General features: G+C 35.8%; 3 protein-coding genes across 11 annotated transcripts in view; 2 read left to right on the forward strand and 1 right to left on the reverse strand.

Moving 5' to 3' along the window:
- LOC141399110 (uncharacterized) overlaps positions 1-25,196 on the forward strand; it is a 434,325-nt gene that overhangs the window by 282,383 nt on the left and 126,746 nt on the right. The gene's annotated exons all lie outside the window — the stretch shown is intronic.
- Positions 1-25,196, forward strand: part of Nrg (Neuroglian) — a 294,047-nt gene that overhangs the window by 122,354 nt on the left and 146,497 nt on the right. For 6 of the 9 annotated variants that reach the window (XR_012411769.1, XR_012411767.1, XM_073977181.1 and 3 more), the window contains exon 2: positions 13,637-14,021. Coding sequence is in view for 6 of the 9 variants with exons in the window: in XM_073977181.1 (XP_073833282.1) it covers positions 13,949-14,021 (73 nt within the window). In the remaining 3 variants the exon portion in view is untranslated. Of the gene's footprint in view, positions 1-13,586; positions 14,022-25,196 lie in introns of all 9 variants that reach the window. The other 3 variants (XR_012411768.1, XM_073977182.1, XM_073977186.1) reach the window with 1 other exon arrangement.
- Positions 3,484-8,727, reverse strand: PIP82. Its single transcript, XM_073977180.1, has 3 exons — positions 8,344-8,727; positions 3,853-8,172; positions 3,484-3,786 (listed from the first exon to the last, which is right to left on the reverse strand). The coding sequence occupies exons 1-3, from the start codon at positions 8,390-8,392 to the stop codon at positions 3,728-3,730; spliced, it is 4,428 nt and encodes a 1,475-aa protein (XP_073833281.1). The 5' UTR covers positions 8,393-8,727; the 3' UTR covers positions 3,484-3,727.

Here is a 25,196-nt window from a genome sequence, read left to right on the forward strand (position 1 = left end):
TAAAGAAATGTTGAAAATTTGTTTAAAAAATCCACGTTTTATTGGCTTAAAGAAATGTTGAAAATTTGTTTAAAAAATCCACGTTTGATTGGCTTAAAGAAATGTTGAAAATTTGTTTAAAAAATCCACGTTTTATTGGCTTAAAGAAATGTTGAAATTTTTTTTAAAAAATCCACGTTTTATTGGCTTAAAGAAATGTTGAAAATTTGTTTAAAAAATCCACGTTTTATTGGCTTAAAGAAATGTTGAAAATTTTTTTAAAAAATCCACGTTTTATTGGCTTAAAGAAATGTTGAAAATTTGTTTAAAAAATCCACGTTTTATTGGCTTAAAGAAATGTTGAAAATTTGTTTAAAAAATCCAGGTTTTATTGGCTTAAAGAAATGTTGAAAATTTGTTGAAAAAATCCACGTTTTATTGGCTTAAAGAAATGTTGAAAATTTGTTGAAAAAATCCACGTTTTATTGGCTTAAAGAAATGTTGAAAATTTGTTTAAAAAATCCACGTTTTATTGGCTTAAAGAAATGTTGCAAATTTGTTTTTTATTGGCTTAAAGAAATGTTGAAAATTTGTTTAAAAAATCCACGTTTTATTGGCTTAAAGAAATGTTGAAAATTTGTTTAAAAAATCCACGTTTGATTGGCTTAAAGAAATGTTGAAAATTTGTTTAAAAAATTCACGTTTTATTGGCTTAAAGAAATGTTGAAAATTTGTTTAAAAAATCCACGTTTTATTGGCTTAAAGAAATGTTGAAAATTTGTTTAAAAAATCCACGTTTTATTGGGCTATGGAAATGCTTTTTAAAACAAATTTTTTAAACAAATTTTCAACATTTCTTTATGCCAATAAAACTTGGATTTTTTAAACAAATTTTCAACATTTCTTTAAGCCAATAAAACGTGGATTTTTAACAAATTTTCAACATTTCTTTAAGCCAACAAAACGTGGATTTTTTAAACAAATTTTCAACATTTCTTTAAGCCAATAAAACTTGGATTTTTTAAACAAATTTTCAACATCTCTTTAAGCCAATAAAACGTGGATTTTTTAAACAAATTTTCATTATTTCTTTAAGCCAATAAAACGTGGATTTTTTAAACAAATTTTCAACATTTCTTTAAGCCAATAAAACGTGGATTTTTTAAACCAATTTTCAACATTTATTTAAGCCAATAAAACGTGGATTTTTAAACTAATTTTCAACATTTTTATAAACCAATAAAACGTGGATTTTTTAACCAAATTTTCAACGTTTCCATTAGCCAATAACACGTGGATTTTTTAAACAAATTTTCAACATTTCCCTAAGCCAATAAAACGTGGATTTTTTAAACAAATTTTCAACATTTCCCTAAGCCAATAAAACGTGGATTTTTTAAACAAATTTTCAACATTTCCCTAAGCCAATAAAACGTGGATTTTTTAAACAAATTTTCAACATTTCCCTAAGCCAATAAAACGTGGATTTTTTAAACAAATTTTCAACATTTCCCTAAGCCAATAAAACGTGGATTTTTTAAACAAATTTTCAACATTTCCCTAAGCCAATAAAACGTGGATTTTTTAAACAAATTTTCAACATTTCCCTAAGCCAATAAAACGTGGATTTTTTAAACAAATTTTCAACATTTCTTTAAGCCAATAAAACGTGTATTTTTTAAAAAAATTTTTAACATTTCTTTAAGCCAATAAAACGTGGATTTTTTAAACAAATTTTTAACATTTCTTAAGCCAATAAAACGTGGATTTTTAAACAAATTTTCAACATTTCCCTAAGCCAATATAACGTGGATTTTTTAAACAAATTTTCAACATTTCTTTAAGCCAATAAAACGTGGATTTTTAAACAAATTTTCAACATTTCCCTAAGCCAATATAACGTGGATTTTTTAAACAAATTTTCAACATTTCTTTAAGCCAATAAAACGTGGATTTTTAAACAAATTTTCACAATTTCCCTAAGCCAATAAAACGTGGATTTTTAAACAAATTTTCACAATTTCCCTAAGCCAATAAAACGTGGATTTTTAAACAAATTTTCACAATTTCCCTAAGCCAATAAAACGTGGATTTTTTAAACAAATTTTCAACATTTCTTTAAGCCAATAAAACGTGGATTTTTAAACAAATTTTCAACATTTCTTTAAGCCAATAAAACGTGTATTTTTTAAAAAAAATTTTAACATTTCTTTAAGCCAATAAAACGTGGATTTTTTAAACAAATTTTTAACATTTCTTAAGCCAATAAAACGTGGATTTTTAAACAAATTTTCAACATTTCCCTAAGCCAATATAACGTGGATTTTTTAAACAAATTTTCAACATTTCTTTAAGCCAATAAAACGTGGATTTTTAAACAAATTTTCACAATTTCCCTAAGCCAATAAAACGTGGATTTTTAAACAAATTTTCACAATTTCCCTAAGCCAATAAAACGTGGATTTTTAAACAAATTTTCACAATTTCCCCAAGCCAATAAAACGTGGATTTTTAAACAAATTTTCAACATTTCCTAGGCCAATAAAACGTGGATTTTTAAACAAATTTTCACAATTTCCCCAAGCCAATAAAACGTGGATTTTTAAACAAATTTTTAAAATTTCCCTAAGCCAATAAAAAGTGGATTTTTTAAACAAATTTTCAACATTTCTTTAAGCCAATAAAACGTGGATTTTTTAAACAAATTTTCAACATTTCTTTAAGCCAATAAAACGTGGATTTTTAAACAAATTTTCAACATTTCTTTAAGCCAATAAAACGTGTATTTTTTAAAAAAAATTTTAACATTTCTTTAAGCCAATAAAACGTGGATTTTTTAAACAAATTTTTAACATTTCTTAAGCCAATAAAACGTGGATTTTTAAACAAATTTTCAACATTTCCCTAAGCCAATATAACGTGGATTTTTTAAACAAATTTTCAACATTTCTTTAAGCCAATAAAACGTGGATTTTTAAACAAATTTTCACAATTTCCCTAAGCCAATAAAACGTGGATTTTTAAACAAATTTTCACAATTTCCCTAAGCCAATAAAACGTGGATTTTTAAACAAATTTTCACAATTTCCCCAAGCCAATAAAACGTGGATTTTTAAACAAATTTTCAACATTTCCTAGGCCAATAAAACGTGGATTTTTAAACAAATTTTCACAATTTCCCCAAGCCAATAAAACGTGGATTTTTAAACAAATTTTTAAAATTTCCCTAAGCCAATAAAAAGTGGATTTTTTAAACAAATTTTCAACATTTCTTTAAGCCAATAAAACGTGGATTTTTTAAACAAATTTTCAACATTTCTTTAAGCCAATAAAACGCGGATTTTTTAAACAAATTTTCAACATTTCTTTAAGGCAATAAAACGTGGATTTTTAAACAAATTTTCAACATTTCCCTAGGCCAATAAAACGTGGATTTTTTAAAAAAATTTCAACTTTTACATAAGCTTATGGAAAAGTGTGTGCTGCATAATTTTAGGCGCCATATTTTTATATTTTTTTTCATTCGAAATAAATCAAAAATATTTATTTATTATTTCGAATTCACAGTTTCATTTCGAAATTTTTTTATGTTTCGTTTTTCTTATAACCTAAAAAAATATTTACTTATTTTTAATAACAATAACATTTTTTTCATTAAATAAATTATTTTAATATTGCTTCCTGCATTATTTGACAGCTGTGCCCAGGGGTTTTTGGTGCCTTCTTCTCTCCTAATTCTCTAAATTGCCTACAATTCAACCACATAGCGATTGCTACCCGTGGAACTTATGGAATAGTAGCTATTTTCTGAAAAGAGAAAAAACATTTTTTTTAGTTTGAAAATTTTTCGAAATTCAAATCTCCTCCGCTTACCCTCATCACTGTCAAATGAATAGAAATGTTCATCATCCCGAGGCATGCTGCGCCGCGATGAACGATGCTGCTGGGTATTTAAAAATTCCGTTTCTGTTTTCCTATTTGAGGTGGGTGTTACCTCTGTGGAGGAACCCATAAGGCTGGAGGGGAAAGCCATTGGTGAACCATATTCGGAATTCGGTTGACTACAATTCGAATTTGTATCGTATTGACTGAGGGAATTATTTCGTTTTGAACTTTTCACTGGTGATCCTTGAGAGCTTGTGATGATAATGGGTAAGGGTGGTAGCGGTGGTGGTCCTCGCTGTGAAGTTAGCTGCAAATTATTGTTGTTGTTTTTGTTGGTGAAAGTTTTTAACTTCGTCGTTTCGGTTATGTGTAAATCTTGGAGTTTTTCCAATTCGCTGGCGTTGTTGTTATTAAATGAGTCTCTGCTGTTGAGGTTTGGTGGTTCGGGAGCCTTTCTCAAAGTGGCCTTTGTGGGGATTTTCACCTCACCATCGGAGTTATCAATGGAAAATGATTTTTGCAATTTTGGTTTATTGGTGGGTGTTCGATCGAGGGATATATTCCGACTTGGGGGCTTTTCAGCTTCACTTTCTGTATCTTCTTCACTTTTCTGCTTCCTCTTTTTTCTATCCTCCTCTTCGTCTTCTTCATCATCGGAGTAATCTTGTGATTCCTGGGATGAATAGCTTCTCCTGGCAATAATGCGTGGCCTGCGCTGATTTGGCTCAAATTTGGAAATTAATTTATTGACTTTTCCCACATCTTGGGGATTTACCTGCTCGCTATAGGCCAAACGCAGTGAGGCCGTCTTAACCAAGGGCCGACTTACCCGGTTCATTGAGGGTGTTCTTTCGGGGATTTTAGGTGGCACCACTTGGGGCCTATTGGGTGGTAGGGGTGGCTTGGTTTGTGGTAAAGGTGGTGGGGCCAGTTCTTCTTCTGGCAATGGTGGAGGTGCTTGTTTGGGTACATTGGCCAGCAGGCGTAGAGAGGGCTGTCTTTGTGGCACTGGTGGTGGTGGTGTTGCTGGTGGCGGAGAGGGTTTGTGGGAAGGAGGCCTGTCATCATCCTCATCCTCTTCCTCCCCATTATTATCTTCCGAATCATCATCATCATCCTCCTCATCATCATCACTGCTCTCTTCATTGTCTTCCTCGGCCCCACTGTCTGTGAGATGGGCCTTGCTGTGCAGCGGGTCATTAAGGCTTTCACGGCTATTGGCATATAATTTATTGACTTGTTTAGCAGGCTCAGCTGCTTCTTCTTTTCCTGGCTGCTTGTCTTTCTTGGGGTTTTCTAACTCCACTTCCGGTTGCTTCAGAATCTTTGTGATCCTTGAAGAGTTGTCATCATCCGGTTGATCCATTTCTTCGCCACTCTCAGCTTCATCCACACTTTGCTGTCTAGAAGTTTTCTTTTCTTCCTCCTCCTCCCCCTCCTCTCCCTCTTCCTTGGCAATTTTCACCACCGGGGTATTCTTCAACTCATCATCAAAGTCCTCGAATATGTGCAGCTCCATACCCTGCTGCTTGTGTCGCTCAAAAATATCAATACTCTTGGTCTTGTAGAGCTTTTCCTCCATTTTGGGTCCGGTTTGTATCTTCCAGGGCTCTTCCGATTCATAGACATTATGTAGGCCAATGACATTTGAGGTATCTCGCGGCACATCCTTTATCCAAGAGTCCTCCGAACTAGAATCAATGGAATGTTTGCGGGAGTGATGGCTTCTCGATCCCGAGGATAATATGGAGTCTTTGGAATGCCTGCGTTCTCCCCTGGTGGGAGGTGGAGTTTGGAATTCTGCCAAATTGGCCACCTTTTCCTTGTAGGGTACCCAACTGTCGGCTCTGGTTTCAGGGGTGCTGGGTTTGGGAGAATCCATGGGCGAGGAGGCCTTGGGAGAATCTTCATAATCTGGTGGCAGTTCGGTGATGTAAGGTGGTGTCCTGGTGGGAGATCGAGAAATAGGACACTTCACAGCAATAATCAGGGTGGACTCAAAGCCTTCGGTATTATCTTGGTGTATCAGAACCCTGGGTAACATGTCATCATCCTCATCCAAATCGTCACCGGAATCTGTCATTATGGGCGGTTTGGCTGTCCAGGAGGCCCGTGACAATGGTACCATGACATTTTGTTGATAGGGTTCCAGGGTCACCTTGGTGGATTCTTGCTTCTTTGCCTCCGCTTCGTCTTCTTCCTCCTCGTCCTCATCATCGGAACTGTAGTAGTGCCTTGTGGCGGAGGATTTTTCTTGCTTCTCCTTGGTGGGTTTCTTTTTGTGGGATGCAACCTTAAGTTTGCTTTGCTCACCTTCGCTATCCTCCAAATCGGATTCTCCACTACCATTTGTTTGCGATGTAGTCTCCTTATCCTTGTTCTTCGGTTTGTCCTTATCTTTGCCCTCTTTCTTGCGGAACAATTTCTTGGATTCCTTTATTTTTTCCAGGGTCATTTGAGGCATGTGCTGGGCCGCAGCCATACCTTTTTCCAGCTGCAGTTTGGCTCTTGACTTAAAGCTTTCACGATAGCTGTGGCCACCCTCCTCATCGTCGTCCGGATCATCGGTACTGGCCTGCTTGCGAGTGCGTATGTGCTGCAGCCTGCGAATCAGGGTGCCAACAGGTTTTTCCTTTTTTTGGGGCGATCCGGAGGTTGGCATTTCATCATCCGAATTTTCTGAGGGTTTACGCTGGAAACTCTTCTTCCAATATTGCAGTTTAAGGGTGAGTTTTTGCAGTTTTGGTGAGCCGGGAGATTTTTTCTCCCTCTCACCTCCATCCTCTTCATTATCCGTTTGCCTATCCACATTGTCCACGGAGCGAAAACGTTTGAGACGTTCGGCAAATTGTTGGGTTTTGGAGGTCTTGGATTTTCCTGATTCCCCTTCGCCCTCAGTTTCCGATTCTGCTCCCCTTGAGGAGGAGGGTAATTTGATGGATTTTTGTAAACGACGGAAATTTTGTTTTATCTTTCCCTCGGTTTTGGGTGAGGCCTTGGTTTTCTCCTCCGATTCCTGGGGACTTAGGGGGGCTCTACGTTTTTTCAATGGCGAGTTGCTGGCCAAGGAACCCAGGGAAGCTTGAGAGGAATTTTTAAATGTACCCAGGCGCTTTTTAATGCTTTTTGTTTTCGACAATTTTTCCTTTTGCTTGGCCAGTGAAGCCTCTCTTTCCTCCCTTTCCCTTTGTAGTTTGTTGTACAAGGCACTCTCTATGGGGTGTAGAGGTATGGGAGGGTCCACATCCACCTCATCCAGTTCAATGTCACTGACATTACCTTCCTCATTGTCCTCGTCTTCTTGGTTATCCACGGATGTTTGCTTCCTTGGAGGAGATTTAACGCCATCATCCTCATCCAGAGACATGCGTAGGGGGTCCTTGCGCACTCTTGAAAATCTGGTGGCTGCAATACCTGGCCGGCGGGCTGGTGGTGTCTGTTCCATGCCACTTTCATCACCACTCTGCTCGCTAAGGGTTTTCTTTTGGTTGGAGGGTGGTAACATGGGTTGCCTCTGCTGATGGAGCTGCTGGCTTGGTGAATCCCTTGGTGTACTCACGCCAAACGACTCATCCGATTTACGCCTTGAAGTTCTAAAATTGAAACCATAATTTCCCTCCAATTCTCGGGCCTCGCGATCCTCATCACTTTCCTCCCTTCTTCGGTCTTCTTCAAATCTTCGCACATATTCATTGATCTGAATGGTGTCCTGACGTACCACAGTCTTCTTGACAAAAATATGTTTCAAACGAAATTCCGAGGCATCCTTGTAGCCCTTTTGGCATTTTTCCTTAAAGGACATTTTGACATTTTGTTCCGAAGTGGTGCGTCGGGTGGGCGATAGGGCTGCTCCTCGCCTAGGAGGACTCATTGGTCGTGTGGAATAGCTGCGCATGTTTTCGGGTGAGGGACAATAGTCATCTATGCCACCTGCACTGCGATAGAAACCCTCCTCATCAGGATCTTCGGAGTGGCGTTTTTTCATTGTGGCACCACGGCCCAAACTGCGTCCCCGATTTCCTCCACCACCACCCCTTTTATCTACCAGGGATGATATTGTGGAAATCCTTTCCGGTGTGTGATTTACAAAATCTGAGGGTGCAGGAGGCAGGGGTATACTAAATGGTGGCCCCAACGGATTTGCTTGCTGTTTGATGGCAATATCATCAATGCTCGAAGAACGTCGCTTCGATGAAGACCTGCTAACATCTTCCCGGGACATGCGAAATATTTTGCGTGACTTTAATTTTGACATTGACTTTGGTAATTTAATCTGGGTCATCACATCGGGTAGGGGTGGAAATTTAGCTGAAATCACAAAACAAGAAACGCAATGAAAAAAATCAAAGGTTAAATTAAAATGCGAGAAAAACAACACTTAGAAGGCTTCGCCTCAGGGCACAGACGCGCACGACACAATTCAATAAATTAATTAAATAATAAATAATTATTTTTTTTTTTTTATTTGTCGGAACTCACCTCGTATTGCATCCACATCAATTTTGGAACACAGATTACGAAAATCCATGTCTTGCGAACTCGGCTTAACAACAACAGCAGTATTAGTTTTGCAAAAATCCCAAGCCAACTCCTGACTACCTTTGTTAATTACTTAATTTGTTCTTCGTCTCTCTTCTCACTTTCTCCTCTTTGTTTTTTTTGTTCTTTAAACCGCTTGTATTTGTATAATTTTTCGCATTATCATTAAAATATTCACAATTATAATTAATGCCAAAATTATACCGATTGAATTACCACCACCATAACCACTACCGTTCGGCAACGTATCTGAGAACATTTTAAGTGAATCTCTAACCCTTTTGACTTCGATACGATTCACTTTGGCGATTTAAAATTTTTTCCATTCGTTTCGTTTTTTTGTTTTTCTTCTTTGGCTGGCATTTTGCGGCTAATTGAATTAGCATGTTTTTCCCGCAGCATTGTTTTTCTTTTTCCATTTTCTCTGCTTGTTGTTTTTCTCATATGTACGTCGTCTTTCAATTTCGTTTTCATTTTTAACTTCTTTTTGAAAAAACGAAAAAACGTTTTTCTCTTTTGTTGTCTTAGCACAAACATGTGACATACGAGGTAGGAATGGTGCAGAGGGCAGTAGATTTGATTTCAATAAGCCTAAGTTCTGAAGCACCAAATGTCGTAAACATATGCTACAGAAGACCCCTACGGAGGTCTTCTATTCTATAGAAGACCCCAACGGAGGTCTTCTATTCTATAGAAGACCCCAACGGAGGTCTTCTATTCTATAGAAGACCCCAACGGAGGTCTTCTATTCTATAGAAGACCCCAACGGAGGTCTTCTATTCTATAGAAGACCCCAACGGAGGTCTTCTATTCTATAGAAGACCCCAACGGAGGTCTACTATGCTACAGAAGACCCCTACGGAGGTCTTCTATGCTACAGAAGACCCCTACGGAGGTCTTCTATGCTACAGAAGACCCATACGGAGGTCTTCTATTCTATAGAAGACACCTACGGAGGTCTTCTATTCTATAGAAGACACCTACGGAAGGCTTCTATGCTATAGAAGACCCATACGGAGGTCTTCTATTCTATAGAAGACACCTACGGAGGTCTTCTATTCTATAGAAGACACCTACGGAAGGCTTCTATGCTATAGAAGACACCTACGGAAGGCTTCTATGCTATAGAAGACCCCTACGGAGGATGTCTACTATAGAAGACCCCTCTATAGAAGACCCCTACGGAGGTCTTCTATGCTACAGAAGACCCATACGGAGGATGTCTACTATTTTATAGAAGACCCCTACGGAGGTCTTCTATGCTACAGAAGACCCATACGGAGGTCTTCTATGCTATAGAACACCCCCATGGAGGTCTTCTATGCTACAGAAGACCCCTACGGAGGTCTTCTATGCTATAGAAGACCCCTACGGAGGTCTTCTATTCTATAGAAAAACCCTACTGAGGTCTTATATTCTATAGAAGACCCCTACGGAGGTCTTATATTCTATAGAAGACTCCTACGGAGGTCTACTATGCTACAGAAGACCCCTACGGAGGTCTTCTATGCTACAGAAGACCCCTACGGAGGTCTTCTATGCTACAGAAGACCCCTACGGAGCTCTTCTATGCTACAGAAGACCCATACGGAGGTCTTCTATTCTATAGAAGACACCTACGGAGGTCTTCTATTCTATAGAAGACACCTACGGAAGGCTTCTATGCTATAGAAGACACCTACGGAAGGCTTCTATGCTATAGAAGACCCCTACGGAGGATGTCTACTATAGAAGACCCCTCTATAGAAGACCCCTACGGAGGTCTTCTATGCTACAGAAGACCCATACGGAGGATGTCTACTATTTTATAGAAGACCCCTACGGAGGTCTTCTATGCTACAGAAGACCCATACGGAGGTCTTCTATGCTATAGAACACCCCCATGGAGGTCTTCTATGCTACAGAAGACCCCTACGGAGGTCTTCTATGCTATAGAAGACCCCTACGGAGGACTCCTATGCTATAGAAGACCCCTACGGAGGTCTTCTATGCTATAGAAGACCCCTACGGAGGACTCCTATGCTATAGAAGACCCCCACGGAGGTCTTCTATTCTATAGAAGACCCCTATGGATGTCTTCTATGCTATAGAATAGCCCTACTGAGATCTTCTATGCTACAGAAGACCCCTACGGAGGTCTTCTATTCTACAGAAGAGCCCTACGGAGGTCTTCTATGCTACAGAAGACCCCTACGGAGGCCTTTTATGCTATAGATGACCCCTACGGAGGTCTTCTATGCTACAGAAGACCCCTACGGAGGTCTTCTATGCTACAGAAGACTCCCACGGAGGTCTTCTGTACTATAAAAGGCCACTATCGAGGTCTACTATGCTACAGAAGACCCCTACGAAGGCCTTCTATGCTACGGAGGTCTTCTATTCTATAGAAGACCCCTACGGAGGTCTTCTATTCTATAGAAGACCCCTACGAAAGTCTTCTATTCTATAGAAGACCCCTACGGAGGTCTTCTATTGTATAGAAGACCCCATACGGAGGTCTTCTATTGTATAGAAGACCCGATACGGAGGTCTTCTATTCTATAGAAGACCCCATACGGAGGTCTTCTATTCTATAGAAGACCCCATACGGAGGTCTTCTATTCTATAGAAGACCCCATACGGAGGTCTTCTATTCTATAGAAGACCCCATACGGAGGTCTTCTATTCTATAGAAGACCCCATACGGAGGTCTTCTATTCTATAGAAGACCCCATACGGAGGTCTTCTATTCTATAGAAGACCCCATACGGAGGTCTTCTATTCTATAGAAGACCCCATACGGAGGTCTTCTATTCTATAGAAGACCCCATACGGAGGTCTTCTATTCTATAGAAGACCCCATACGGAGGTCTTCTATTCTATAGAAGACCCCATACGGAGGTCTTCTATTCTATAGAAGACCCCATACGGAGGTCTTCTATTCTATAGAAGACCCCATAAGACCTCCGTAGGGGTCTCCTATAGAATAAAAGTCCTCCGTAGGGATCTTCTATAGAATAGAAGACCTCCGTAGAGGACCTCCGTAGGGGTCTTCTATAGAATAGAAGACCTCCGTAGGGGTCTTCTATAGAATAGAAGACCTCCGTAGGGGTCTTCTATAGAATAGAAGACCTATGTAGGGGTCTTCTATAGAATAGAAGACCTCCGTATGGGGTCTTCTATAGAATAGAAGACCTCCGTTTGGGGTCTTCTATAGAATAGAAGACCTCCGTATGGGGTCTTCTATAGAATAGAAGACCTCCGTTTGGGGTCTTCTATAGAATAGAAGACCTCCGTATGAGGTCTTCTACAGAATAGAAGACCTCCGAATGGGGTCTTCTATAGAATAGAAGACCTCCGAATGGGGTCTTCTATAGAATAGAAGACCTCCGTATGGAGTCTTCTATAGAATAGAAGACCTCCGAATGGGGTCTTCTATAGAATAGAAGAGGTCTTCTATAGAATAGAAGACCTCCGAATGGGGTCTTCTATAGAATAGAAGACCTCCGTATGGAGTCTTCTATAGAATAGAAGACCACCGTATGGAGTCTTCTATAGAATAGAAGACCTCCGTATGTGGTCTTCTATAGAATAGAAGACCTCCGTATTGGGTCTTCTATAGAATAGAAGACCTCCGTATGGGGTCTTCTATAGAATAGAAGACCATGGGGTCTTCTATAGAATAGAAGACCTTCGTATGGGGTCTTCTATAGAATAGAAGACCTCCGTATGGGGTCTTCTATGAAATAGAAGACCTCCGTATGGGGTCTTCTATAGAATAGAAGACCTCCGTATGGGGTCTTCTATAGAATGGGATCTTCTATAGAATAGAAGACCTCCGTAGGGGTCTTCTATACAATAGAAGACCTCCGTAGGGGTCTTCTATACAATAGAAGACCTCCGTAGGGGTCTTCTATACAATAGAAGACCTCCGTAGGGGTCTTCTATAGAATAGAAGACCTCCGTATTGGGTCTTCTATAGAATAGAAGACCTCCGTATGGGGTCTTCTATAGAATAGAAGACCTCCGTATGGGGTCTTCTATAGAATAGAAGACCTCCGTATGGGGTCTTCTATAGAATAGAATACCTCCGTATGGGGTCTTCTATAGAATATAAGACCTCCGTATGGGGTGTTCTATAGAATAGAAGACCTCCGTATGGGGTCTTCTATAGAATAAAAGTCCTCCGTAGGGATCTTCTATAGAAAAGAAGATCTCCATAGGGTATTGTAAAGAATACGTGACCTCTATAGGGGTCTTCTATAGAATAGACCTCCGTAGGGGTCTTCTATAGAATAAAAGTCCTCCGTAGCGGTCTTCTATAGCATAGAAGACCTCCGTAGGGGTCTTCTATAGAATAGAAGACCTCCGTAGGGGTCTTCTATAGAATAGAAGACCTCCGTAGGGGTCTTCTATAGAATAGACCTCCGTAGGGGTCTTCTATAGAATAAAAGTCCTCCGTAGCGGTCTTCTATAGCATAGAAGACCTCCGTAGGGGTCTTCTATAGAATAGAAGACCTCCGTAGGGGTCTTCTATAGAATAGAAGACCTCCGTAGGGGTCTTCTATAGAATAGAAGACCTCCGTAGGGGTCTTCTATAGAATAGAAGACCTCCGTAGGGGTCTTCTATAGAATAGAAGACCTCCATAGGGGTCTTCTATAGAATAGAAGACCTCCGTAGGGGTCTTCTATAGAATAGAAGACCTCCGTAGGGGTCTTCTATAGAATAGAAGACCTCCGTAGGGGTCTTCTATAGAATAGAAGACCTCCGTAGGGGTCTTCTATAGAATAGAAGACCTCCGTAGGGGTCTTCTATAGAATAGAAGACCTCCGTAGGGGTCTTCTATAGAATAGAAGACCTCCGTAGGGGTCTTCTATAGAATAGAAGACCTCCGTAGGTGTCTTCTATAGAATAGAAGACCTCCGTAGGTGTCTTCTATAGAATAGAAGACCTCCGTAGGGGTCTTCTATAGAATAGAAGACCTCCGTAGGGGTCTTCTATAGAATAGAAGACCTCCGTAGGGGTCTTCTATAGCATAGAAGACCTCCGTAGAGGTCTTCTATAGAATATAAGACCTCCCTAGGGGTCTTCCATAGAAAACAATAGATTACTATACAAAAAATGGCAAATTTCAAAATAATTATCACCTTTTTAAAAACAGATTTACTTATATTCTTCTCTCTTTCCTCTCTTCTCTTTTCAGAAAAATAATCCTAAGCTGAATGTGCGTTTCTTTTTTGTTTCCTTTTGCAGTTTTGGATTTAATGTTTAAGTGAAATAGAAAAAGTGAAAATATTTTTGCAATAAATTTCGGAAAATATAACTCAAATTAAAACGACGTTCCATACAGGACCTATAAAATACAAACCCTTAACGCAAAGCTAAGGGTTTCGTCCATAACGAATTTTGATTGAGAAAGGAAGCGCGGGGTCTTTAACAAATACGAGACAACGAAGTTCCCTTTCCAACCATCAATCAGTCCATCCATTCAAGGATAAATCACCTCTAGATTTTTGTAGCAGTAGTCGGTGGCAGTAGCAGCAGAACAACAAAACCTACAACAAAATGAGACGGCAGTCGTCTAGTACGCTGGCCGTCGTTTTGATGGTTGCCGTTTTAGGTTTTACCACAGCATCGGGTAAGTTCAAAAATTTATAAAGTGAATAATATAAAGAATTGTAATTTAAATAAAAATAAAATATAAATATATAAATTGTTAAATGAAAGTTTCGGTAGGTAGACCCCTGACCCCTGAACTACATTTATAAATGAAAATTCCTAGAGGTCCCCAAACTCGATTAAATATATACAAATGTTCCCACAAACATCCCCGAAGGGACAAGGGAGACTTCTCTCATATGTATGAGTGCGCCCCTCATTATATATTAGCTCAATAATATGGGCCCTACTTTTTATCGCCGGGTGCGAACGACATGTCTTAGGGTAGCTTTTGTAAAGAAGTTTTACAATTAAATTCTAAGCAAATGAAATTATAAACAAATTTATAAAATTTTATCTGAAATTGTCTTTATTCTTTAATTTGGGAAACTTGCCATTCAATGACCTCATGCAAAAACTTATTTTTCAATAACCAAATTCTTGTTCTTGCTCAGAGCTAAACGTGAAAACAGACGCTCGTTTTTGATATGAAAAAAATCTCCTGGTATGTTCCTTTTAAATAGTTTTTTGTATTCACTCCTCAAAATTTCCTATTCCGTTTAAATTTCAAATTTTCAACTCTTCTATTATCCTTTTCTCCTACTCGTGTATGCCTGGCACGTTTTCCGTTCTACTGCAGCAACCACGCCAGACATTCTAACAAAAAAAATGCTGCTCGTATTTACTCCATCTCCCACGGATAGCCTTAAACCAAATCCTATTTTATATTCATTTTTGGCCAACAAAAAACTTTGTGTTTCCCCGGTTCGGCGGCATCATCACCGGGTCCCTTGTTTAGGCTGCTGCTCCATACAAAACAATATCCTTTCGGCTATTTTCACTTCGTTGATAATGAAATGTTTCCTAAAATGAAATACGACAAAAAAAAAAAAACAACCAAAAAATAAAGACAAACTTTTGTTTTGTTGTTTTTGTTTAAATGTTGCAAACAATGTTTTGTTGTAAGAGAGAAAATTAAAATTTATTTCATGGTTGTTAGGGGGGGAAATGTTTAAAAGGGTTTCGGGTCACAAAAAGGTTACCTTATAAATTAATAGGAGGTTTTCGTTATGACTTCTTGAAGGACTTCTTCATAAGAGAGCAGAAGGTCTTCTCCATAGATGGGTTTTAGAAGATCTTATTAAAAAAGACCAAAAACACTGAATGGTCTTCATCATAGAAGACCCTACACCTCCTCCAGAAAGTCTTTTTTTAAGCCAAAATTATTTCTTCGTGCAAGACCAGAAATATTCTTCATAGGACCAAGGAGATGAAAAGAAAAATATTTGTCATAGAAGCCTAAAAGTTCTCTCATAGAAGACTACAGCTACGTCTTCATAGAAGACAAGAAGGTATTTTTAAAAGAAGACCAAAAGGTCTTTTTTAAAGAAGATCAGAAGGCCTTCATAAGAAACCAGAAGATGATGTTGCTAGCAGACCATAAAGTCCTATTTAAGTATAACAGGAGACCTATAAGGTTTTTCTTAATAGAAGAGTAAATGATTTTCTTCAAAGAAGACTAAAAGCATGTCTTCATAGAAGATCAAAAAGGTTGTTTCGTGGAAGACCAGGTTATCTTCTTTATGGAATACCAAAGGACTAGAACGTTTTATTCCTAGAAGACCTGACCATCTTCTTCATAGTTATTTATGAAGAAGGTCTTATTCATAGAAGATATTCTCTATAGTTGTTCGTCTCCTTCTTTATAGAAGACCAGTTAGACGCTTATGAGATGAAAAAATATCTTCTTCATAGAAGCATAAAAGGTCTTTGCAAAGAAGATCAGAAATTCGTCTTCAAAAAAAGGATAAAATGTCTTCACATAGAAGATCAGAACGTTTCTTTCATAGAACAAATCTCATCGGCCTTCTTCATAGAAGACCCGATGATATTCATAGAAGACCAACATGTTTTCTTCATAGAAGGCCAGAAGTTCCGTTTCATAGAAGACCAGCAGGAATTCCTAATAGAAGATCAGAAGGTCTTATTAATACAAGATCAGGGGAGGGCCCGGATATGAAAGGAGATATTTTTCACAGAAGTTCTTTTTCATGGTAGAAAGTCTCCAACATAGAAGACCAGCAGGTCTTCTTAATACCAGAAACTATTCTTAGTTGATGGTCCCTTAATAAAAGACCAGAAGCTTTTCTTAATCGAAGGACAGCAGATCTTCTCCACAGGAGGCCCAAAAGTCTTCTTCACAAGAGATCAAAAGGTCTTCTTCATACTCGTAGAAGGCCCGAAGGATTTCCTCATAGAAGATCCTCTTCATACAAGACGAGAAGGACTTTTTCATGGAATACCAAGAGTAATCTTCATAAAAGACCGATAGGTCAATCTGGATAATTTTATCCACTAATGTGGGGATTATTTGATGATTGATGATTTTATCCACCAATGTGGATAATATTATTCACAAATGTGGATAATTATATTCACCAATGTGAATATTATACGGATAATTTTATTCACCAATGTGGATCATTTTATTCACCAAAGTGGGATGATTTTATCAACTAATATGGGTAATTTTATCCAGAAATATATCAATAATTTTATCCACCAATTCGGATAATTTTATCCACAAATGTGGATCATTTTATCCAAAAATATGGGTATTTTTATCCACAAATATCAATAATTTTATCCACTAATTTGGATAATTTTTGGATAGTTTTATTCACAAATATGGATAATTTTATCCGAAAGTATATCCTCAAATATGGATAATTTTATCCGAAGGTATGGATAATTTTATCCACAAATATGGATAATTTTATCCACCAATTTGGATAATTTTATCCACAAATATGGATAATTTTATCCACAAATATGGATACTTTTATCCACAATTTCGATAATTTTGTCCACAAATATGGATAATTTTATCCGAAAATATGGATAATTTTATCCACAAATATGGATAATTTTATCCACACACATAAATAATTTTATCCGAAGATATGGATAATTTTATCCACAAATATGGATAATTTTATCCACAAATATGGATAATTTTATCCGAAAATATGGATAATTTTATCCGAAAATATGGATAATTTTATCCACAAATATGGATAATTTTATCCACACACATGGATAATTTTATCCGAAGGTATGGATAATTTTATCCACAAATATGGATAATTTTATCCGAAGGTATGGATAATTTTATCCGAAAATATGGATAATTTTATCCACAAATATGTATAATTTATCCACACACATGGATAATTTTATCCGAAGGTATGGATAATTTTATACACAAATATGGATAATTTTATCCGAAAATATGGCTAATTTTATCCGAAGGTATGGATAATTTTATCCGAAAATATGGATAATTTTATCCACAAATATGGATAATTTTATCCACACATATGGATAATTTTATCCGAAGGTATGGATAATTTTATCCGAAAATATGGATAATTTTATCCGAAGGTATGGATAATTTAATCCAACAATTTCGATCATTTTATCCACAAATATGGATATTTTCATCCACTAATATGGATAACTTTATCCACATATATGGACAATTTTATCTACAAATATGGAGAATTTTATCCGAAGGTATGGATAATTTTATCTACAAATATGGATAATTTTAGCCACAAATATGGATAAATTTATCCCCAAATACGGATATTTTTATCCGAAAAAATGGATAATTTTATACACCAATGTGGATAATTTTATTCACCGACATGGATAATTTTATCAACTAATATGGGTAATTTTATCCACAAATATGGCAATATCCACAAATATCAATAATTTTATCCACTAATTTGGATAATTTTTGGATAGTTTTATTCACAAATATGGATAATTTTATCCGAAAGTATATCCTCAAATATGGATAATTTTATCCGAAGGTATGGATAATTTTATCCACAAATATGGATAATTTTTTCCGAAAATATGGATGGTTTTATCCACAAATATGGATAATTTTATCCACCAATTTGGATAATTTTATCCACAAATATGGATAATTTTATCCACAAATATGGATAATTTTATCCACAAATATGGATAATTTTATCCACAAATATGGATACTTTTATCCACAATTTCGATAATTTTGTCCACAAATATGGATAATTTTATCCGAAAATATGGATAATTTTATTCACAAATATGGATAATTTTATCCACACACATAAATAATTTTATCCGAAGATATGGATAATTTTATCCACAAATATGGATAATTTTATCCACAAATATGGATAATTTTATCCGAAAATATGGATAATTTTATCCGAAAATATGGATAATTTTATCCACAAATATGGATAATTTTATCCACACACATGGATAATTTTATCCGAAGGTATGGATAATTTTATCCACAAATATGGATAATTTTATCCGAAGGTATGGATAATTTTATCCGAAAATATGGATAATTTTATTTACAAATATGTATAATTTATCCACACACATGGATAATTTTATCCGAAGGTATGGATAATTTTATACACAAATATGGATAATTTTATCCGAAAATATGGCTAATTTTATCCGAAGGTATGGATAATTTTATCCGAAAATATGGATAATTTTATCCACAAATATGGATAATTTTATCCACACATATGGATAATTTTATCCGAAGGTATGGATAATTTTATCCGAAAATATGGATAATTTTATCCGAAGGTATGGATAATTTAATCCAACAATTTCGATCATTTTATCCACAAATATGGATATTTTCATCCACTAATATGGATAACTTTATCCACATATATGGACAATTTTATCTACAAATATGGAGAATTTTATCCGAAGGTATGGATAATTTTATCTACAAATATGGATAATTTTAGCCACAAATATGGATAAATTTATCCCCAAATACGGATATTTTTATCCGAAAAAATGGATAATTTTATACACCAATGTGGATAATTTTATTCACCGACATGGATAATTTTATCAACTAATATGGGTAATTTTATCCACAAATATGGCAATAATTTTTTCCACCAATTTGGATAATTTTATCCGAAGGTATGGATAATTTTATCAACTAATATGGGTAATTTTATCCACAAATATTTGGATAATTTATCCACAAATATGGATAATTTTATCCACCAATTTCGATCATTTTATCCACAAATATGTATAACTTTATTCACCAACTTGGATAATTTTATCCACCAACTTGGATAATTTTACCCACAAATATAGATAATTTTATCCACTAATTTGGATAATTTTACCCCCAAATATGGATAATTTTATCCGAAGGTATGGATAATTTTATCAACTAATATAGTTGAAATATGCCAAACAATTTACCACAATTATCCAATTTGGATAATTTATCCACAAATAGGAATAATTTTATCCACCAATTTCGATCATTTTATCCACAAATATGGATAATTTTATCAACTACTTTGGATAATTTTATCCACAAATATGGATAATTTTATCCACAAATATGGATAATTTTATCCACAAATATGGATAATTTTATCCCAAAAAAAATGGATAATTTTATCCGAAATTATGGATAATTTTATCCGAAATTATGGATAATTCTATTCACAAATATGTATAATTTTATCCACACATATGGATAATTTTATACACCAATGTGGATAATTTTATCCACAAATATGGATAATTTTATCCGAAGTTATGGATAATTTAATCCAACAATTTCGATCATTTTATCCACAAATATGGATAATTTTATCCACCAATTTGGATAATTTTATCCACAAATATGGATAATTTTATCCACTAACTTCGATATTTTTTCCACAAATATGGATTATTTTATCCGAAAATATAAATAATTTTATCCACAAATATGGATAACTTATCCATACATATGGACAATTTTATCTACAAATATGGATAATTTTATCCGAAGGTATGGATAATTTTATCCACAAATATCGACAGTTTTATCCACAAATATGAATAATCTTATTCGAAAATATGGATAATTTTATCACCAAATATGGATAATTTTATCCGAAAAATTGATAATTTTATCCACAAATATGGATTATTTTATACACCAATTTGGATAATATTATTCACAAATGTGGATAATTTTATCCGCAATGGGAAATAATTTTAACCGCAAGTATGTGGATAAGTTTATCCATCAATGAAGATAATTTTATCCACCAATGAGGATAATATTATTCACCAATATGGAAAATGTTACCCGCCCATGTGAACAATTTTATCCACCATTGCGTATAATTTTTTGTCCACTAATGTGATTAATTTTATTTACTAGTATGGAAAATTTTATCCACTAGTGTGGATAATTCTATCCAGTAATGTGGATACTCTTGTCCACTAATATTGATAATTTTATCCACTAATATGGCTAATCTTATGCACTAATGTGGATAATCTTATCCACTAGTGTGGATAATTTTATTCAACACTGCGGATAATTTTATCCGTCAAGACGGATAATTTTATCCACAATTTTGAATATTTTATCCAATAATGATTAATTTTATCCACCGTTATGGATAATTTTATAAACTTTGGGATCACATTATTCACCATTGTGGATAATTTTATCAACCAATATGGACAATTTTATCCACCACTGTGGATAATTTTATTCAGCAGTGTGAATAATTTTATCAATCAATGTGAATATATTATCCACCATTCTCGATAATTTAACCAACTATATGGATATTTTTATCCACCAAAAAACCTCTAATTTTATCCAAAAATATGGCAATTTTATCCACCCATGTCGATAATTTTAGTCACCAACTTGGATATTCTTTAAAAAATAAAGTTATCCAACGTGGATAAATGTCTAGAAGTTAAGTGTTCTTCATAGGGGACTTGTAGCTCTACAAATGCAGTTTTCCATCTCTGATGTAAACAAGCGTATTAACCTATGTGAAACAGATGATGATGCTGCGGCCAACGAAAATAATAACGATGGCTATGGTCATCATATTGCGGCTGATGATAATGTTGATGTTCAACATAAGTATAACGATTATGGATATGACTTTACAGAAATCTTCAACTGCAGAAAGAAGCCATGACCAGCATCTTTTCTAAATTGCCACCCACTCTCGTGCAGAGGAAACATAAGAAACAAACAGGGAAAGGGAAACAAGAGCAGAACAAAATGCTTTAACTATGCTTCGCCATAAATTCAATTTAAATTTTATGTTGCACAAGCGGCAAGAATGCAAAATGCAACAACTACAAAAAAAAAAGAAAATAAGCAAAACTCATCCCACAACAACCACTGATGAATGGACGGATGGATGCATCTGTCCCAAAAAAAAAGAGAAAAATACATAAAAATAAATAAATAAAAATACAGTCGATGTCTGCTGCTTTAATTGATCGAAAAGGGGGGAAGTGGAGTGGAGATACAGAGAACCTAACACACAGAAACAAACATTGAGAGTTGGTTTTTTTTGTTTATTTCACATTTCATTTCATTTGTGTTCGAGATATTTTTGGGCTGATCCAAATCTATTGACACATCTGTGGCGATGATGTTCAAGTATTTGGGGTATGGGAATGCTGGCTGGGACAAAGGGGCCAAGGAACGTTGAAGATGTTCCCATTTCATTTTGGTAGTGTTTTTTTGATGTGTGTGAAAATAAATTGGAATTTAAATTGGAAAATTTAATTTTAGCAAAGACACACACCAATAACAGGGTGATTATGAGATGACATTTTAAATTTAAATTGGACAAATTTAATCACAAATTCCAATATAAGGTGACATTTTAAATTGAAATTGGACAAATTTAATCACAAATTCCAATATAAGGTGAAATATTAAATTAAAATTGGACAAATTTAATTACAAATTTTAATACGCAAATTTGCTGATGTGCATACTGCTGGAACCACTGTTCAAAAACGGTGATGGGTGCGCCGGCGGAATAATTTTTTTTGTAATCAACATCGAAAATGCCTACAGGCCATGAATGTCGGATTTTTCTATATCTGTTCAGAGGCTGGTAAACAATTATTTGATATATCCCCAAGAGAAAATTTGATGAAGTTTATATATTGTTTGGCCCACTATTCAAAAACGGTGCCTCGTGCGTCGATGAAATAATTTTTGTCGGAATCAGCATCGAAAATACCCCTAGGCCATGTATTTTGGGAAGATCAATGCTTATTAAAATCTTGGAAAAAAAATAATTTGTATATACACCCAACTTGCAGACATGCATATTTTGTTAGGCCTACTGTTCTGAAACGGTGACTCGTGCGTCCACGGGATAATTTTTATTGGAATCAGCATCAAAAATACCTCTAGGCCATGTATTTTGGGAAGATCAAAGCTTATTAAAATCTTGGAAAAAAAATAATTTGTATATACACCCAACTTGCAGACATGCATATTTTGTTAGGCCTACTGTTCTGAAACGGTGGCTCGTGCGTCCACGGGATAATTTTTATTGGAATCAGCATCGAAAATACCTCTAGGCCATGTACTTTGGGAAGATCAAAGCTTATTAAAATCTTGGAAAAAAATTATTTGTATATACATCCAACTTGCAGACATGCATATTTTGTTAGGCCCACTATTCCGAAACGGTGGCTCGTGCGTCCACGGGATAATTTTTATTGGAATCAGCATCGAAAATACCTCTAGGCCATGTATTTTGGGAAGATCAAAGCTTATTAAAATCTTGGAAAAAAAATTATTTGTTTATACACCCAACTTGCAGACATGCATATTTTGTTAGGCCCACTGTTCTGAAACGGTGGCTCGTGCGTCCACGGGATAATTTTTATTGGAATCAGCATCGAAAATACCTCTAGGCCATGTATTTTGGGAAGATCAAAGCTTATTAAAATCTTGGAAAAAAATTATTATTTCAGAACAGTGGGCCTAACAAAATATGCATGTCTGCAAGTTGGGTGTATATACAAATAATTTTTTTTCCAAGATTTTAATAAGCTTTGATCTTCCCAAAATACATGGCCTAGAGGTATTTTCGATGCTGATTCCAATAAAAATTATCCCGTGGACGCACGAGCCACCGTTTCGGAATAGTGGGCCTAACAAAATATGCATGTCTGCAAGTTGGGTGTATATACAAATAATTTTTTTTCCAAGATTTTAATAAGCTTTGATCTTCCCAAAGTACATGGCCTAGAGGTATTTTCGATGCTGATTCCAATAAAAATTATCCCGTGGACGCACGAGCCACCGTTTCAGAACAGTAGGCCTAACAAAATATGCATGTCTGCAAGTTGGGTGTATATACAAATAATTTTTTTTCCAAGATTTTAATAAGCTTTGATCTTCCCAAAATACATGGCCTAGAGGTATTTTCGATGCTGATTCCAATAAAAATTATCCCGTGGACGCACGAGCCACCGTTTCGGAATAGTGGGCCTAACAAAATATGCATGTCTGCAAGTTGGATGTATATACAAATAATTTTTTTCCAAGATTTTAATAAGCTTTGATCTTCCCAAAGTATATGGCCTAGAGGTATTTTCGATGCTGATTCCAATAAAAATTATCCCGTGGACGCACGAGCCACCGTTTCAGAACAGTAGGCCTAACAAAATATGCATGTCTGCAAGTTGGGTGTATATACAAATTATTTTTTTTCCAAGATTTTAATAAGCTTTGATCTTCCCAAAATACATGGCCGAGAGGTATTTTTGATGCTGATTCCAATAAAAATTATCCCGTGGACGCACGAGTCACCGTTTCAGAACAGTGGGCCTAACAAAATATGCATGTCTGCAAGTTGGGTGTATATACAAATTATTTTTTTTCCAAGATTTTAATAAGCATTGATCTTCCCAAAATACATGGCCTAGGGGTATTTTCGATGCTGATTCCGACAAAAATTATTTCATCGACGCACGAGCCACCGTTTCAGAACAGTGGGCCTAACAAAATATGCATGTCTGCAAGTTGGGTGTATAAACAAATAATTTTTTTTCCAAGATTTTAATAAGCTTTGATCTTCCCAAAATACATGGCCTAGAGGTATTTTCGATGCTGATTCCAATAAAAATTATCCCGTGGACGCACGAGCCACCGTTTCGGAATAGTGGGCCTAACAAAATATGCATGTCTGCAAGTTGGGTGTATATACAAATAATTTTTTTCCAAGATTTTAATAAGCTTTGATCTTCCCAAAATACATGGCCTAGAGGTATTTTCGATGCTGATTCCAATAAAAATTATCCCGTGGACGCACGAGCCACCGTTTCGGAATAGTGGGCCTAACAAAATATGCATGTCTGCAAGTTGGATGTATATACAAATAATTTTTTTCCAAGATTTTAATAAGCTTTGATCTTCCCAAAGTATATGGCCTAGAGGTATTTTCGATGCTGATTCCAATAAAAATTATCCCGTGGACGCACGAGCCACCGTTTCAGAACAGTAGGCCTAACAAAATATGCATGTCTGCAAGTTGGGTGTATATACAAATTATTTTTTTTCCAAGATTTTAATAAGCTTTGATCTTCCCAAAATACATGGCCTAGAGGTATTTTTGATGCTGATTCCAATAAAAATTATCCCGTGGACGCACGAGTCACCGTTTCAGAACAGTAGGCCTAACAAAATATGCATGTCTGCAAGTTGGGTGTATATACAAATTATTTTTTTTCCAAGATTTTAATAAGCATTGATCTTCCCAAAATACATGGCCTAGGGGTATTTTCGATGCTGATTCCGACAAAAATTATTTCATCGACGCACGAGGCACCGTTTTTGAATAGTGGGCCAAACAATATATAAACTTCATCAAATTTTCTCTTGGGGATATATCAAATAATTGTTTACCAGCCTCTGAACAGATATAGAAAAATCCGACATTCATGGCCTGTAGGCATTTTCGATGTTGATTACAAAAAAAATTATTCCGCCGGCGCACCCATCACCGTTTTTGAACAGTGGTTCCAGCAGTATGCACATCAGCAAATTTGCGTATTAAAATTTGTAATTAAATTTGTCCAATTTTAATTTAATATTTCACCTTATATTGGAATTTGTGATTAAATTTGTCCAATTTCAATTTAAAATGTCACCTTATATTGGAATTTGTGATTAAATTTGTCCAATTTAAATTTAAAATGTCATCTCATAATCACCCTGTTATTGGTGTGTGTCTTTGCTAAAATTAAA

Source organism: Musca autumnalis, unplaced genomic scaffold (assembly GCF_047663935.1).
Source record: "Musca autumnalis isolate F117 unplaced genomic scaffold, ASM4766393v1 scaffold_3, whole genome shotgun sequence".
Classification (NCBI taxonomy): Eukaryota; Metazoa; Arthropoda; class Insecta; order Diptera; family Muscidae; genus Musca; species Musca autumnalis.